General features: G+C 55.9%; 3 protein-coding genes, 1 long non-coding RNA gene and 1 other non-coding gene across 10 annotated transcripts in view; 4 read left to right on the forward strand and 1 right to left on the reverse strand.

Annotated features, from left to right (window-relative positions):
* LOC132237479 (uncharacterized) overlaps positions 1-7,425 on the reverse strand; it is a 29,379-nt gene extending 21,954 nt beyond the window's left edge. The window contains exon 1 of one of the 2 annotated variants that reach the window (XR_009453534.1): positions 6,200-7,425. This is a non-coding gene — a long non-coding RNA (uncharacterized LOC132237479). The remainder of the gene's footprint in view (positions 1-6,199) is intronic. The other variant, XR_009453535.1, reaches the window with a different exon arrangement.
* Positions 1,613-5,371, forward strand: SMIM40 (small integral membrane protein 40). Its single transcript, XM_059702010.1, has 2 exons — positions 1,613-1,886; positions 5,313-5,371. Exon 1 carries the CDS (start codon positions 1,613-1,615, stop codon positions 1,853-1,855), a length of 243 nt encoding a protein of 80 aa, XP_059557993.1. The 3' UTR covers positions 1,856-1,886; positions 5,313-5,371.
* On the forward strand, positions 7,233-12,227 carry DAXX (death domain associated protein). Of its 4 annotated transcripts, none has more exons than XM_059701995.1 (8): positions 7,233-7,369; positions 8,228-8,483; positions 8,639-9,470; positions 9,595-9,809; positions 10,580-10,817; positions 10,945-11,419; positions 11,565-11,787; positions 11,989-12,227. In XM_059701995.1, the coding sequence occupies exons 2-8, from the start codon at positions 8,277-8,279 to the stop codon at positions 12,046-12,048; spliced, it is 2,250 nt and encodes a 749-aa protein (XP_059557978.1). In that variant the 5' UTR covers positions 7,233-7,369; positions 8,228-8,276; the 3' UTR covers positions 12,049-12,227. The 4 variants fall into 4 exon arrangements, with proteins under 4 accessions (XP_059557978.1, XP_059557979.1, XP_059557980.1 ...); XM_059701996.1 differs by having other exon boundaries at positions 7,251-7,369; positions 8,225-8,483; XM_059701997.1 differs by having other exon boundaries at positions 7,322-7,448.
* Positions 9,973-10,099, forward strand: LOC132237786 (small nucleolar RNA SNORA66). The gene has a single exon (XR_009453618.1). It is a non-coding gene; the product is annotated as a small nucleolar RNA SNORA66 (small nucleolar RNA).
* Positions 12,228-12,552: 325 nt separating the features above from the next.
* ZBTB22 (zinc finger and BTB domain containing 22) lies at positions 12,553-16,113 on the forward strand. 2 transcript variants are annotated; one of them, XM_059702002.1, is made up of 2 exons: positions 12,553-12,856; positions 13,509-16,113. In XM_059702002.1, the coding sequence occupies exon 2, from the start codon at positions 13,585-13,587 to the stop codon at positions 15,487-15,489; it is 1,905 nt and encodes a 634-aa protein (XP_059557985.1). In that variant the 5' UTR covers positions 12,553-12,856; positions 13,509-13,584; the 3' UTR covers positions 15,490-16,113. The 2 variants fall into 2 exon arrangements, with proteins under 2 accessions (XP_059557985.1, XP_059557986.1); XM_059702003.1 differs by lacking the exon at positions 12,553-12,856 and adding an exon at positions 13,000-13,179.
* The last annotated feature ends 111 nt before the right edge of the window (positions 16,114-16,224 follow it).

The raw sequence follows: 16,224 nt of genomic DNA on the forward strand, positions 1-16,224 counted from the left end.
ACCACTGAGACACACCAGCTGGGCACACCTGTTTCTTTTTAATAAGAGCTATCTCAATCTAATGGCCTCTTTGTTTAATTAATTTAACAAAACTAATAATTATTAGTTTGGGCCCTGATCCAGGTTTTTTAGACTTGTAATGTGAATTCCTGTGGCAGCAGGGATGATAATAAGAGTTGACTCTAAACAAAATTGGCTCTGGCTGGCTTGGCTCAGTAGTTACGAGCATCGACCGGTGGACTGAAGGGGCTTGGGTTTGATTCCTGGTCAAGAGCATGTATCTTGGTTACAGATTCCCCAGCCCCTGTAGGGGCACATGCGGGAGGCAACCAATTGATGTGTCTCTCTCACATTGATGTTTCTCTCTTCTTTTTTGTCCCTTCCATTCTCTCTAGAAATCAATGGAAAAAATATCTCCAAGTGAGGATTTTAAAAAAATTGTTACATCCTTTGTACTGTTTGGGGTCAACAAAATCTACCCAGGTAAACAAGGTCCTCCTATTAAGGTCAAAATAAAGTTTAGCTAAGAGACCCTAAAGGCTCCAGGTACAAAGACCACTACCACACACACCCGTTCCTTGCCTGTCCACCACCACCACCACTTATCCAGGAGCCCTATGTCTCCACCGGGGCTACAGTTCCCTCATGAATCTTCAGGCAGTACCTGGGGAACAGAGCCCAGAAAAAGCCTTCCACCCTTGCTCTATAACCTCTTGAAGAACATTTTCCACCAGCAACTCAGACCGGGACCTCTTCCTTATTATTGCCCCAACTGGTAAGTCCCAATCATACACTCTCGCCCTGCTGACCAATCAGGGTCTTTCTTTCATCTTCATCTTATGTATGTATGTATGTATGTATGTATGTATGTATGTATGTATTTACTTATTTATTTATATACCTCACCTTGCGCTCCTGCAACTCTTGTTCCCACCAGCCTCAGTAAGAGAATTCCACCCTGCCTGGCCAGTATGGCTCACTCAGTTGGTTGAGCATCCTCCCATGCACCAAGAGGTCACCAGTTTGATTCCGGGCTAGGGCACATACCTGGGTTGTGGGCTTGATACCCAGTAGGGGGCATGCAGGAGGCACCTGATCGATGTTTCTCTCTCTCCCTCTCCCTTGCTCTTTCTAAAAATCAATATAAACATATTTTTTAAAAAGAGAGGGAGTCCCACCCAGGTGCACTCTCCCTCCCAGGAGCATGCCTGCACCTTTTCCTTCCCCTACTTCTTCCCCCACAGGCGTGCATCTCCTAAACTCTAAGGGACCCCAGAGACTTGCAACCAGGGGAGCAATGGGCAGGGCAGCTCATCCTAGAATAACCCCCTGAACCTGTCTCCAAGGCCCCCTTTTCTCTGATTTCCCAGTGAGCTAACAGCAGCCCCACCTCAGCTCATTTCTTTCCTACAACATTTCTAGAGAGCCAGAGCAGCAACGCCCGGCTCTCCTGTTGCTTCTTCTATTCTTCTACCCTAAGCCCTTCCCTGTTTCACTGTCCCCAGCCAGGCAGGTGTAGGACTTTAAGCCACCACGCCCCTTAATCCTGGCATTGCTGAGCAAAGGCATCCATTCCAGCCTCCCAGATCCAGCTGTCAGACTGTCAGCTAGGATGGCAGAGGAGGAGGATTATGTGGGTGAAGAGGACGTGTTCCTGGCTTTTGCCCAGGGTCCTTCTCCTCCCAGGGGTCCCCTACGACAGGCCTTGGACAAGGCCTTCTTTATATTCCTGGCCCTCTTTCTGACACTACTGATGCTGGAGGCTCTTTATAAACTCCTGTGGCCGCTGCCATGGGCAAAATTTGGGGAATGGCTCCTGGGAACACCTCAGAAGGAAGATGAGCTGGAATTGTGACTACCTTTTGTATAAATATCCTCTTACCCTGGTAAGGAGGTGAGAGGGGAGATGGGGCGGGGGGGGGGGGGGGGCGGGGGGGCTGTTGGGGACTGTGGAGGGGACACTTGGATAGTTTAGAGCAGCTGTCTAAAATTTCTGCACCTATACTCCAGGAAACAATTTTGAAAAAGTTTGTACTTTTCAATTATTTTTAAGTAAGCATCTAAAATTTTTCATCATCAATTGAAATTGTTTCAAGGATGTAATTCCTGGCATATTGAAAATATTCACATTTTAGTCCTAGCTATTTTTCTCAGTGGTTAGAACATTGGCCCTCAGACTGAGGGTCTCTGGTTCCCTTCTGGTCAAGGGCACATTCCTGGGTTGCAGGATGGAGCATGTGCGGGGTGCAACCAACTGATGTGTCTCTCTCACATCAGTGTTTCTCTCTTTCTGTCTCCCTCCCTCCCTCCCTTCCATTCTCACTTAAAAATCAGTGGGGGGGAAATATCCTCTGGTGAGGATTAACAACAAAAAGAAAATATTCACATCTACACTAATAAAAGGCTAATATGCTAATTAGACCAGATAGAACAGATGTCTTTTGGACGTCATTCTGGACATCCTTCCTGACAAAGCCGGGTCCTGGGTGAAGCCTCCCGGGGTCCTGGGTGCCTGCAGCTGGCCAGAGGGAGGGAAGCCCAGGTCTCAGGTGCCTGTGGACAGCCAGAGGAGAGAAGCCTGGGTCCTGGGTGCGGGGGGGCTGGGGGGGAGGCAGAGGTGATTAGGAGTGATTAGGCAAGCAGGCAAGCAATTAGGGGCAATCAGGCAGGCAGGCAGAGGGGTTAGGAGCGGTCAGGCAGGCAGGCAGAGGCAGTTAGGGGTGATCAGACAGGCAGGCAGGTGAGCGGTTAGGAGCCAGCGGTCCTGGATTGCGAGGGGTGCAGGCTGGGCTGAGGGACCCCACCGTCCCTGCACAAATTTTGTGCACCAGGCCTCTAGTTTTTATTTATTTATTTATAATATATTTTATTGATTTTTTACAGAGAGGAAGGGAGAGAGATAGTCAGAAACATTGATGAGAGAGAAGCATCGATCAGCTGCCTCCTGTACACCCCCCACCGGGGATGTGCCTGCAACTAAGGTACATGCCCTTGACCAGAAACGAACCTGGAACCCTTCAGTCCCCAGGCCGACACTCTATCCAGTGAGCCAAACCGGTCAGGTCAAGGCCTCTAGTTTTTAAATAAGACAATTAAATCACTCTTTTGAATGTCCAGAGGAATTAAAATAACAGAATTGAAACACTATTAAAAATTAGAGGCCCGGTGCATGAAATTTGTGCAGAGGGGCTGGAAGGAGTGTCCCTCAGCCCAGCCTGCACCCTCTCCAATCTAGGACATCCCTCTCATCGCCTCCTAACTGCTCCCCTGCCAGCCTGATCGACGCCTAACTGCTCCACTGCCGGCCTGATGGCCCCCAACTGCCCTCCCCTGCCAGCCTGGTTGATGGCCCCCAACTGCCCTCCCCTACCACAACTCTGCTCCTCAGCTGGGCCCCGCCTCCGCTGTGCTTGTGGCCATGATGTGTGTGGGTGTGTCGACCACCTAGGCCAGTGGTTCTCAACCTTCTGGCCCTTTAAATACAGTTCCTCATGTTGTGACCCAACCATAAAATTATTTTCATTGCTACTTCATAACTGTCATGTTGCTACTGTTATGAATCGTCATGTAAATATCTGATATGCAGGATGGTCTTAGGCGACCCCTGTGAAAGAGTCCTTTGACCACCAAAGGGATCCCGACCCACAGGTTGAGAACCGCTGACCTAGGCTATTATTAGTATAGACTAGAGGTCCGGTGCACAAAAATTTGTGCACTCGGGTGGGAGAGGGGGTCCCTCAGCCCGGCCTGTGCCCTCTCCCAGTCTGGGACCCCTTGGGAGATAATGACCTGCTGGCTTAGGTCTGCTCCTGGGTGGCAGAGGGCAGGCCCAATCCCTAGGTGCAGCCCTTGGTCGGGCTCAGAGCAGGGCCGATTGGGGAGTTGGGGCGCCACCCCCTGTCATGCACAGAGCAGGGCGGATTGGGAGGTTGTGATGCCACCCTCAGTCACGCACAGAGCAGGGCCCATCAGGGGTTTGGAGCTCCGTACCCTGTCACGCACAGAGCAGGGTCAATCAGGGGGTTGGGGAGCTCCCCCCTGTCACGCACAGAGCAGGACCCATCAGGTAGTTGGGGAACTCCCCCGTCACACACAGAGCAGGGCCCATCAGGGGGTTGAGGAGCTCCCCCGTCACTCACAGAGTAGGGCCGATAGGGGAGTTGGGGCACCGCCCCCTGTCAAACACAGAGCAGGGCCGATCAGGGGGTTGGGGCGCCGCCCTCTATCACCCACAGAGCAGGGCTGATCAGGGGGTTGGGGTGCCGCCACTGTCACACTCAGGGCAGGGCCAATGGGGAGGTTATGGCTCTACCCCATCACACACAGAGCAGGGCCCGTGGGGGCGGGGGTTGGGGCACCGCACCCTGTCACACACAGAGCAGGGCCAATCAGGGGGTTGTGGCCCCGCCCCCTGTCACACACAGAGCCGCAGGGCGATCAGGGGGTTGGGGAGCTCCCCCCTATCAGGCACAGAGCAGCTGATCAGGAGGTTGGGGCGCCGCCTTCCCGTCACGAACAGAGCAGGGCGGATAGGGAGGTTGTGGCGCCACCCCCTGTCACACACAGAGCTGCAGGGCGATCAAGGGGTTTGGGCGCTGCCCCCTGTCACACTGATCCCGGTGCCGGGAGGCCTCTCGGCTCCGCTGATCCCAGTGCTGGGAGGCATATTACCCTTTTACTATATAGGATAGAGACCTGGTGCAAGGGTGGGAGCCGGCTGGTTTGCCCTGAAGGGTGTCCTGGATCAGGATGGGGGTCCCCACTGGGGTGCCTGGCCAGGCTGGATGAAGGGATGATGGCTGTTTGCAGCTGGTCACACACCCTTCAGGGTGAGGGTCCCCACTGGGGTGCCTGGTCAGTCTGGGTGAGGGGCTGAGGGCTGTTTTCAGGCTGATGGGTGACTGAAGCTCCCAACTGCTCCTTTTTTTCTTTTATTCTGGGCCAGCTTTAGCTCTGGCTCCAGCTCTGAGGACTCTGCTGCTGAAAGCAGGTATCTGGTTTGTTTGGGTTCTATAATCAAAACACTGTATCAACTCCAGCTCTGAGATCCCGGCTGGCTGAAAGCAGGTTTCTGGGGTTTTGTTTAGCTTCTATATTTGTAACAATGTTTCAAACTGCAAGCTCAGAGGCCGGCAAGGCAGGCGGGGAACGTTGGAGTGCTCCGTCACTGAAGCAAGCAAGCCTCATGTTAGCTTCAAGCTGCCTGGCTGCCGGCAGCCATCTTGGCTGGCAGTTAATTTGCATATCACCCTGATTAGCCAATGGGAAGGGTAGCGGATGTACAGCTAATTACCATGTTTCTCTTTTATTAGATAAAATACATAAGTAAGGCCCTATCTGGTTTGCATCAGTGGATAGAGCATCGGGCTGCAGACTGAAGGGTCCCAGGTTTGACTCCTAGGCAGGACACATGCACAGGTTGTGGGTTTGATCCCCAGTATGGGGCGTGCAGGAGGCCGCTGATCAATGATTCTCTCTCGTCACTGTTGTTTCTATCTCTCTCTCCCTCTCCCTTCCTCTCTGAAATAAAATAAAAAAGTGTTTGACTTTTAAAAAAATAAGCTCTTGACAATTGGGAATCATTATTTTTCTTCTTTTTCTCCTTGAACTCCTACTACCATTCCACTTCTCCAGAGACAATTTTATGCTTTTATACTTGAACGTCTCTGATGAAAAATATTTTTCTTTCTTGTGACCAAAATTCTAGTTTTTAAAAAAATTTCTTCAGGGTTACCATTACAACTGTAATGACAGCAGAACTGATCACATAGCATGAAAATTGTACACAATTTTATAATTGTTAAAAATTTAAAAATACATTTTTAATGAGTAGATGAGGTGGTGTTTATGGTGCCTACATATCTGTTTAAGACAAGGTAAGATTATCCCCAAGAGATTTCATGGTTGAGAACTACTTTTCTTTTTTAAAAGGGAGAAAGTCTATTGTAAAAGGGAAAAGGAAAAGGGCCTCTACTGCAGGCATTTACTCAGGAAGACTAATTTTGGGAAAGTTGAGGATCTGAAAATTAAATCCCTTCTCTATCTCCCGAGTCCTTGTGCTGAGAGCTCATTTTCCTCGACTGGAAGGCGGCAGGCTCGGCTGCCTGGAAGGGAGGGCGTGGTGTTCCTTAATGGAGGTTCCGCCCGAGGGTTTGGAGCGGTTGGAACTCTGCGGTCTGGAAAGTGACAAGATGCTCACCTCCCGGGAGTGCGGGGCGGTGCTGGAGGCGGGCCTCGCCCCGCCGGGAGCCGCGCGGGCCTTTCCGCTGCCCCAGGACCTCACCTTCGGACCCTCCTTGCCTCCGAGTCCCTCCAGCCTCCCTCAAACGGCGAGGTGGGTGCGGTGAGGCGGGCATCCAGGTCGGCTTCTTCTCTCTTCCTTCTTTCCTCAGCTCCCCCGGAGGGAAGGGGACGGGCCCGAGCCCCGAGGTGTTTTCCGAGGCTCCTCCGTTTTCCGGCGTCCAGCGGCGACTCGCACCGAGCCTCCTCAGAGCGCCCCGGGCCGCCGGTCCCCAGGCGCGGCTGCCGGGCCATCACCGCCTGCGCCTCAGAGACCCCTTTGGAAATGGACGGAGAACCCCTACGTCCGCGTACTTGGTTGGTCCTTAGTTCTGTGGTGAAGCTTGAAAAGCAAATCAACAACAGTAGCAACAACAACCCACTGCGGTGACCGTTGGCGTGCACGTGTGTTGCTTTCAGGACTGGGAGCCGCGGAAGGGGCGGGTGGGCGCCGTCGAAGAACCCGTGGGAGCAGGCACCTGGTGGGTGGGAAAGCAGGTCGGGAGGGCCTGACCGTCGCCCATCGGAAGGAAAAGGTCCTATTTCCCTCATGGGAGTCTCGGCCTCGGTGCACCCGGCGCGCCTCGGCGGGCCCATTCCCCCGCTGCCCGTCCGTTGCCCCGCCCCTACCTGGAAGGTGGCTCGGCACGCCCCGCCCCGCACGCGACTCGCTGGCGGTTGGCCCGCCGCAGGAAGTGTCCGATTGGCGGAGTCTCAGGAGCGCTGAGTGGCGAGGGTTCCGCTGGCGGCGCTCTGGAGTCGGGACGAGTCATATCCGTACGACAAAATGGCGGCCCCAGTTGCTGAGGGGCGCGCGGCGGGAATAAGCCCGCCCCTAGAGGTCAGGCGGAAGGCAAGCCTCACACTATGCGGCCGGCCCTGGAGGCGTTCGGGGGTCGGCCATCGTCACTTCCGGCCGCGGGGGGCCTGGGTTCCGTACGACAACATGGCCGCGCTTAGGTGCTGGAGGGGGAAACTGCGACTTCCGGTCCAGAATAGGGCCTGCGGTGGGAGGGGGAAGGAAAGAGGAGGGGACCATGCGAGCTTCTGCTGTCCGCTCTGAGGGTAGCCCCGAGAGGCCGTTTCTGAGGTGCGGGCCGGTCGGTGCGGGGGTCAAAGGCGGGGGCGGGAGTGTCGAGGCAGCGGTGCTGGGGAGTCCCGGGCGCTAAGTCTGAGGGGCCCGATCCCTCCTATCCCTGACGGGGAGCGGGGCGGGCGGGGGCTGCGCTGGGGGAGGGGGCTTGGCGGGAAGCTCGTCTTGGGGAAGGAGCCGACCTGGGGTTGGGACCCGAGAGGAGTCGGGGGAACCCGGCGCGGGGCTCGCCGTCGGCCGCCGGTCGCAGAGAGAATGGGGAGGATTAGGGTGCGGTGAGAGGGAGGGGACCTGAGGGGAGCGACGTCCGACCCGACTCCCCGGCTTGAGATCCATCCGGGAGGAACAGGGAGACAATTCAGAAAGGGGGGTGTATTGTTGGGAGGGAACCTGCTTTGCCTCGGCGACTGTGAGTTGGGCTGATCCTTGAGGAGGGGTGAGGGGTGCACTGGCGTGTTGGAGGGCAGAGGGAACAGGTGAGGCGGGGTGACAGGCTGCGTTCCAGTGTCTGCGCGCCGAGGGCGGCGAGATCGATGTGGGGTGCAGTGTAGGAAGTGGCCCGGGATGTGAGGAAAAGGCAACTTGGCAATTAGGAGAAATATTGGGGAAACGCAACTGAAAGACCGGATATCATCTGAGGGGTGGAGCTGGGGGTGGCGACTTGGGACTCCTATGACAGGGCCCCGAACACGGTGCTGATCGAACACGGTGCTGATCGGTGCTGAGAAGAGGCAGCGAGGACGCGTCGGGTAGGGCTGGGTGTCGCTGGAAGCCGAGAAGATGGGGAATTGTGTGACTTGAAGGGAGGGCCTCCGCCGGGGAGGCTCTTCCTCAGGCCCCGTCCCCTTCCAGCAGGAGTTACCAAGTCCCCAGCACTCGCTCCCTCCGGGGGATCTGATCCTCCATGGCCGCCGATAACAGCATCATTGTGCTGGATGATGATGATGAAGACGAAGCGGCGGTGCAGCCCGGGCCCTCGCACCCACCCCCCAATCCGGCCTCACCCCCGGCTGACGCCCCTGCCTCCTCTCAGCCCCAGGGAGCTGGAGGGAACAGTAGTTCCGGCGGCAAGAAATGCTACAAGTTGGAGAATGAGAAGCTTTTTGAAGAGGTGAGCTTTGGGGAGGGGGGGGGGGGGCGACATGTATCCTAGGGAGAGGGGTGCTGCCTGGCTCTCCTGTCCTTTCTTCCTCACTAACACTACCTGCCTTCTTTCTCTCAACCCCTCCCGTGTCTCTCCCTCCCTTCTTCCCCGGAACCCTCCAGTTCCTTGAACTGTGCAAGGCGCAGACAGAGGACCATCCTGATGTGGTCCCGTTCCTCTGTAAACGGCAGCAGCGTGCCCACGCTCTGTTTTTGGCCTCAGCGGAGTTCTGCAACATCCTCTCTCGGGTGCTGTCTCGGGCCCAGAGCCGACCGGCTAAGCTCTACGTGTACATCAATGAGCTCTGCACTGTTCTCAAGGCTCACTCGGCCAAGAAAAAAATGAACATTGCCCCTGCGGCCACCACCTCGAGCGAGCCCTCTGGGAGTAACCCTCCTGCAGACCCCTCCTCAGACCCCACGAATGCCGAGACCACCGGCTCTGAGGCCCCAAGGACCCGTGGCTCCCGGCGGCAGATCCAGCGCTTGGAGCAACTGTTAGCGCTCTATGTGGCAGAGATTCGACGGCTGCAGGAAAAGGAGTTGGATCTCCAAGAATTGGATGACCCAGACTCCACATACCTGCAGGAGGCAAGGCTGAAGCGGAAGCTGATCCGTCTCTTTGGGCGGCTGTGTGAGCTGAAAGACTGCTCTTCACTGACAGGCCGAGTCATAGAGCAGCGCATTCCCTACCGTGGCACCCGCTACCCAGAGGTTAACAGGCGCATTGAGCGGCTCATCAACAAGCCAGGGCCTGATACCTTCCCTGACTATGGAGATGTGCTGCGGGCCGTGGAGAAGGCAGCTGTTCGGCACAGCCTTGGCCTCCCCCGGCAGCAGCTCCAGCTCATGGCTCAAGATGCCTTTCGAGATGTGGGCATCAGATTACAGGAGCGACGCCACCTTGATCTCATCTACAACTTTGGCTGTCATCTCACAGATGATTACAGGCCAGGTAGGGATTAGTGAGATGCCCATCAGTGACCCTTAGATGTCAGGTGTGTGGTAGAGGGGGCATCTCTCTAGTCCCTTCTATTGGGTTTGGGCTGAATACTCTGACTTTTTATCTTCCCACACAGGCATTGACCCTGCACTGTCAGACCCTGCCCTGGCCCGGCGCCTGAGGGAAAACCGGAGCTTGGCTATGAGCCGACTGGATGAAATCATCTCCAAATATGCGATGATGCAAGACAAGAGTGAGGAGGGCGAGAGACAGAAGAGAAAAGCCCGGCTCCCCCAAGCCACCTCTTCCCATTCTCCAGATCCCCCCAAAGCCTCCTTGGATTCTGGTGAGGTGTGGAAGGGATACACCCTTTAGAGAAATCTTGTTCTTTCCCTGCTCTGGCCAGCAGGAGTCTAGGGTGATTGATGGGGGAGTTTGTAGAAGGAACATAGACCCAGACCCTCTGAGGCAAGGGATTTCTTTTTTGTTGTTGTTAGTCCTCATCTGAGGATTTTTTAAAAAAAGATATTTTTATTGATTTCAGAAAGGGAAGGGAACCATGTTTGCTAAAGTAATTATGGTGATAGAAATGTATTAGCCTCAGAAGCTACTAAGGTGGTTCATTCTATCCTAGTACAGTATAAAAAAAAAAAAAAAAAAAGGAAGGAAGGGAGAGGGAGAGAGATAAAAACATCAATGATAGAGAGAAACATTGATCAGCTGCCTCCTGCATGCCCCCCCACTGGGGATCCAGCCTGCAACCTGGTATATGCTCTGACTGGGAGTCAAACCATGATCTCCTGGTTCATAGGTTGATGTTCCGCCACTGAGCCACACTGGCTGGGCTGAGGATATTTTTTTCATTGCTCTTCAGAGAGAGTAGAGGGGAGGAAAGGAGGGAGAAAAAGAGAAAGTGATGTGAGAGATACACATCCACTGGTTGCCTACCACACACCCCTACTGGGGGGAAGGGAGGTGTGGGGGGCGGTGAGGTATGTGTCCTTGGTGCCCTTGACCAGGAATCGAACCTGCAACCCTTTAGTGAGTAGGCTGGACATTCTAACCACTGAGCACACCTATCAGGGCAAGAGATTTCTTAGAGAAACTCCTTTGTTCCCCAGGGCCCTAGTGGAATGGCATCCCAGGAACACCCTACCTCCTCCAAGGCTGAGACAGATGATGAAGAAGATGAGGAAAGTGAGGAGGAGGAGGAGGAAGAAGAGGAGGAGGAGGAGGAGGAGGAAGAGGAGGCAGAAGAGGAAGAGGAGGAAGAGGAGACTACAGATTCCGAAGAAGAGGGGGATCTGGAACTGATACTGGAAGGTCAGGAGGAGGAGGAGGAAGAGGAGGAGGAAGCAGGTATGTCAAGGAAAGTCTTTTCACGTGTCAGTTCCCTGTGTTGGGCATGCCACCTGTTTGAGACCCTTCTTGGCAGTGTTCTTCCCCTAGTTCTCATGCTACCCCTCCCCTCTTTTCTTTTTTTCAGATAAGGACGGAGACCAGAGCCCCATGTGCCCACCACAGATCTCCACCGAAAAGAACCTGGAACCTAGCAAAGGGAGCAGCAGATCTTCAGGGGAGCAGCAAAACAAAGGACTCACAGTGTTACCATCTTCGCTGTCAGAAGAGCCCCTGGCACTCTCCAGTGTCGATGCTGGAAGCAATGAAGACTCTCCGGAGGAGGTGCCCCCGGAGAAGGAGAGCCCTGTGTCTCAGGTCTTTGAGCTCGAGATTGAAGCCTTGACTGTGGATACCACCCCTTCCCCTGAGGAGGGGGACATTTCCTCTTCCAGGAAGCAATCAGAGGACCCCCTCACCACTGTTGTGGAGAATGGAGCAGCCATGGTCACCTCCACTTCCTTCAATGGAGGTGTCTCTCCTCACACCTGGGGAGACTCTAGTCCCCCCTGCAAGAAATTTCGGAAGGAGGGGCAAACAGGAGCAGGACCTTTAGGAAGCAGGTAACGACAAGGAGGAAGAAGAGGGGCTCGAAGGAGGGATTGCAGGGGGCTTTCTAAGAGGAGCACTGAGGAACTGAGTCTGCTGGGAAAGACTGACACTCTCCCTCCAGGCCCAGACTGCCTACACTTATCTTTCTGTCCCTAGCTGTGTGGAAGGGCAAAGGGAAGTACATGAGAAGACTGGGAAGAAGATATGTACCCTGCCCAGCCCACATTCCCCTTTGGCTTCCATGGTACCAGTTGCTGATTCCTCAACAAGAGTGGACTCTCCCAGCCATGGCCTGGTGACCAGCTCCCTCTGCAGCCCATCTCCAGCCCAGTTGTCCCTAACCCCCAAGTTACAACCCTCCCAGCCTAGCACTTTCAAGGTAAGAGGGGAGGCTGTTTTTCCTGACTTCATTCTCTTTCCGTGTCTGTTCATTTTCAGGTGCACCATCTGAATATTGGACTCACCACATCCTCTGTCTTCCTTCTTCCTACCCAATTTTTAATCGTTAATAAGTCCTTCCCTATGTTTCTCCTCCCCCTATATTCCAGATCTCTCTGACTCTTGTCTCACTCACTTGCAGATGAGTGTGGCCACACAGTGCGATCCCGAGGAGATCATCGTGCTCTCAGACTCTGATTAGCCTCCCCATCACTCCCTGACTCCAGAATGTTTGAGGATAGGATTTGGAAGCAGATGACTGAGGAAGGGATGGACTGAGCTAATCCCTTTTTGGTGGTATTTCTTTTAAAAAAACAAAAACCAAAAAAAAAACAACACAACTTGTTTTACATTAAACAATAAAGTTCTTTTCTTATTGCATCCCTGTCTTTGTCCTTCTGCTCTCACCAATTGGCACCAGCTGTTCCCTAGCTCAGGGTTTGCCGGCCGGCCCCGCGGTAGCCCTGGATCTGTCCTTGCTAACCCACCCTTAGCCCCGCTCTGCTGGAGTTTCACCTGGAAAAATGTGCTTGAGCTCTTTACTTTCCCACTTCGAGCCGTAGGAGTAAAGAGGCCAATCAGGGGCCCACTCAAGGTTACTTGGCCAATCCAGGCCCGGAGGAAGGGGGCGGGGCTTCAGGGATACTAGGGCGTTTAGATCCCGCAAACCCGCTAATGGCCACAGCTCCAAGGGAAGAGGCAGGCTTACAGAATTAAAGGAGAACGAGTGCTTCGGCCAAACCAAGTCCTGAGTCCTCAGCGGCGGGAGAGACCTGGTACCTTTAAGACGTAATGAAGTAACTGTGTTTAAAGGAGAAGTGACTGAGTCGGCCAAGTATTGCCCAGCGACACGAGCAGGGTGCCCGCCTGTGCCTTTAAAGCTGAACGGGCAGGAGGCGGAGCGGAGGCGGAAGGCGGAGGGAGTCGGCGCAAGATGGCGGCGGGAGGGGCCCAAGCTGCGGCTCTGGCGGCCGAGTGAGGGGCGGGGGGGCCCCGGGGCGCGCGGCCCGGTAAGCGGAGACGCGCAGGGTTTAGGGGCGCCTTCCGGGTGGGAGAGGAGGTCAAAGTAACTCTTGGGGCGGAGCAGAGGGGGGCGGGGCCCTGTGTGGGCGGGGGCAGGCAAGGGGCGGGGCCAAAAGGCCACAGGGGCGGATCTTGAAGGGGGCGGGGCCGAATGGGCTGGGGGGCGGGTCTTGACGTGGGGGGGCAAAAGGGGCGTGACCCTCGAAAGTGCCTGGAGCATTGCCCAAAGGGAACTGCAGAGAGAGAGTGTTTTTCAGTAACGGAGCAGACCTGCCCCCCTCCCAAGAAAAGGGTGCAAAACATCAAAAAGGTAAATTTTGGAAAGAGGCTCTCTGGCAAATGGGAAATTCCAAGGGGAGGCACCCCATTCCCATAGAGTACCTATTTCTCTAACCTCCCAGGAAAGCACTGAATTGGAGTCAGGACAACTGAGTATGCTGGCGCTGCCACTTGATAGCTGTGGCCATGAATAATCTCTTGGTATTGCTTGGCCTCAGTTGCCTCACCTATCAAGTGGTGTTGAGAGGAATACCTAACTTCACAGCATTGTGTGGGGAGTTACTCAAAAAATGGGTGTGAACATATTTTTAAACTGTAAAGTGCTGTTTCATTGTGTTATCATTCTTTTTTTCTTTCCAGAGACCCCCCCGGCCGCCCTCCTCCTTCCCTTGTTCCTGTGGCTGGGGGGGTACCACCTCCCTCCACCCTCCATACCATGGAGCCATCTCCTTTGTCTCCAAGTGGGGCAGCACTCCCTGTGCCTCTGTCGCTGGCCCCGCCCCCACTGCCCCTGCCTGCAGCTGCAGTGGTACACGTGTCCTTCCCGGAGGTAACCAGTGCCCTCCTGGAGTCCCTCAATCAGCAGCGACTCCAGGGCCAGCTCTGCGATGTGTCCATCCGCGTGCAGGGCCGGGAGTTCAGAGCTCATCGTGCTGTCCTGGCTGCCTCCTCCCCTTACTTCCACGACCAGGTCCTACTCAAGGGCATGACCTCCATCTCACTGCCCAGCGTCATGGACCCAGGCGCCTTCGAGACTGTCCTGGCTTCAGCTTACACTGGTCGCCTCAGCATGGCCGCGGCTGACATTGTCAACTTCCTCACAGTGGGTTCTGTGCTCCAAATGTGGCACATTGTGGATAAATGCACGGAACTCCTTCGCGAAGGTCGGGCCTCTGCCACCACCACCGTGACCACGGCTGCAGCCTCCTCAGTCACTGCCCCTGGTGCTGGGGTCCCATCAGGGAGTGGGGCCACTGTGGCCTCTGCCACCATGGGCTCTGTGCGCTCCCATGCCTCCAGTCGGGCCAGTGAGAATCAATCCCCCAGCAGCAGCAACTACTTCAGCCCCCGAGAGTCTACTGATTTCTCATCTTCCTCCCAAGAGGTGTCTGCAGCTTCTGCAGTGGGCAGTGGGGAGCGTCGAGGAGGTGGCCCTGTATTCCCAGTCCCTGTGGTTGGCAGTGGGAGCGCTACCTCTGGGAAGCTGCTACTGGAGGCAGATGAGCTGTGCGATGATGGTGGGGACGGCAGGGGTCCGATGGTTCCTGGGGCGGCGCTCCGGCGGCCCACCTATGCGCCCCCCAGCATCACGCCACAGAAGCACTGGATATACGTAAAGCGGGCTGGAAATTGCCCAGCATCAGCGCCCCTGGTTTCCCAAGACCAAGATCTGGAAGAGGAGGAGGAGGAAGACCTGGTTTTGACCTGTGAGGATGATGAAGAAGAGGAGCTAGGGGGAGGGTCGGGGGTCTCAGCGGGGGGAGGACCCGAGGCCACCCTTAGCATAAGTGATGTCCGGACCCTGACTGAGCCTCCAGGCAAGGGAGAGGAGCAGGTCAATTTCTGTGAGTCCTCCAATGACTTTGGCCCCTATGAGGGTGGGGGTCCTGGGGCAGAGCTTGATGATTCAGGGAGGCCCACCCCTTCCTCCTATGCCCCCTCCCTCCCATCACGGCCCCTGCTTCCTGTAGACGTGCAGGGCAACCAGATCCTAGTCTTCCCATCGCCTTCCTCCTCCTCACAGGCTCCAGGCCAGCCGCCGGGGAACCAAGCTGAACACGGGGCTGTGACTCTGAGGGGCACATCCGCAGGGAGCCTGGGTGCCCCGGGTGGCGCTGGTGGGACCCCTGGAGGGACAGGCAGCGGGGACGGGAATAAGATCTTTCTGTGCCACTGCGGGAAGGCCTTCTCCCACAAGAGCATGCGAGATCGTCACGTGAACATGCACCTCAACCTGCGGCCCTTCGACTGCCCCGTGTGCAACAAAAAGTTCAAGATGAAGCACCACCTGACCGAGCACATGAAGACGCACACAGGCCTCAAGCCCTACGAGTGCGGCGTCTGCGCCAAGAAGTTCATGTGGCGGGACAGCTTCATGCGCCACCGAGGACATTGTGAGCGCCGGCACCGCCTCGGTGGGGGTGGGGGCGGGGGCGGGGGCGGGGCTGGGCCGGGACCCACAGGGCCAGCCTTGCAGCCCAAGAGAGAGTCCCCCGGGGTGGGCGCGGGCCACGTCGACGAGGGGAGTGGGGCCACGCCCCCGCTGGGCCGTGGGGTCTGGTCCCCACCGGGCGCTCACAAAGTGGAGATGGGCTTCAGTGGGGGTGGAGGAGCACACTAAAGGAGCGGGCTACCGGGGGCAGTTTTCAGGTCAGGAAACGGAGCAGGAGCCAGAGCGCTGGGCCCCCGCTGCTCTCCCACTGCTGTTACTGTCTTCCCCATCCTACGGACTTGTATATATTCTGCAGGGGGCGCCACATGGCGCCGTCACCACCCCATCCCACTCAGCCCCTCCCCCTCCAATATCCGGAAATTCAGCCCTTCCTCTCGGGGCGCACCGCAGCCCCGGCTCCAGAACAGGGCGCACGAGGTGGGGGGAGGGAGAGGGCGCCTGTTGAGCATCCTGGAGTCCCAGGGTCAAGGGTCAGGTGGTTGTAGTCTGTGTCTTAAGTCGGTGTTGTTGTGGGGACCAGGCCTGGAGCCCCATCCTTGTCCGAGAACCCTCCCCCAAGGATGTGCTCCTTAAATCTACCCTCACCCCTCCCTTTCCTTGGGGCCCCTCAACTCTATTCTCTTTGGGGAGGGAGTAGAGACAGGGAGGGAGGGAGTCGTAGGAGTACAAGGTTTTTATTTTAAATCTTATTTTTTTTAAACGGTGATTAAAATATTTATTGGTCGTTTCACTTGGCTTCCCACAACCCCTATGTGTTTGCTGGGGACCCGGCACAGGTAGGGGAAGGCGGGGTAATGGTTCTCGAGGAAGTGGATTCTGCGGGGAGGAGGAGGGAGGAGGAGCCTAGGGTTGGGCTGGGCTCGGGCTCAGAGGTGCGGCGCCGGGGATGGGGGCGGGGCGGGG

Source organism: Myotis daubentonii, chromosome 6 (genome assembly GCF_963259705.1).
Source record: "Myotis daubentonii chromosome 6, mMyoDau2.1, whole genome shotgun sequence".
Lineage (NCBI taxonomy): Eukaryota > Metazoa > Chordata > Mammalia > Chiroptera > Vespertilionidae > Myotis > Myotis daubentonii.

Excerpts from the sequence above, each read along its gene's own strand:
- SMIM40 (XM_059702010.1), top strand. The coding sequence starts at position 1,613 with ATGGCAGAGGAGGAGGATTATGTGGGTGAAGAGGACGTGTTCCTGGCT.
- DAXX (XM_059701995.1), top strand. The coding sequence starts at position 8,277 with ATGGCCGCCGATAACAGCATCATTGTGCTGGATGATGATGATGAAGAC. Across the intron at positions 8,484-8,638 it reads ATGAGAAGCTTTTTGAAGAG|TTCCTTGAACTGTGCAAGGC; the intron begins GTGAGCTTTGGG and ends GGAACCCTCCAG. Across the intron at positions 9,471-9,594 it reads CACAGATGATTACAGGCCAG|GCATTGACCCTGCACTGTCA; the intron begins GTAGGGATTAGT and ends CTTCCCACACAG.
- ZBTB22 (XM_059702002.1), top strand. The coding sequence starts at position 13,585 with ATGGAGCCATCTCCTTTGTCTCCAAGTGGGGCAGCACTCCCTGTGCCT.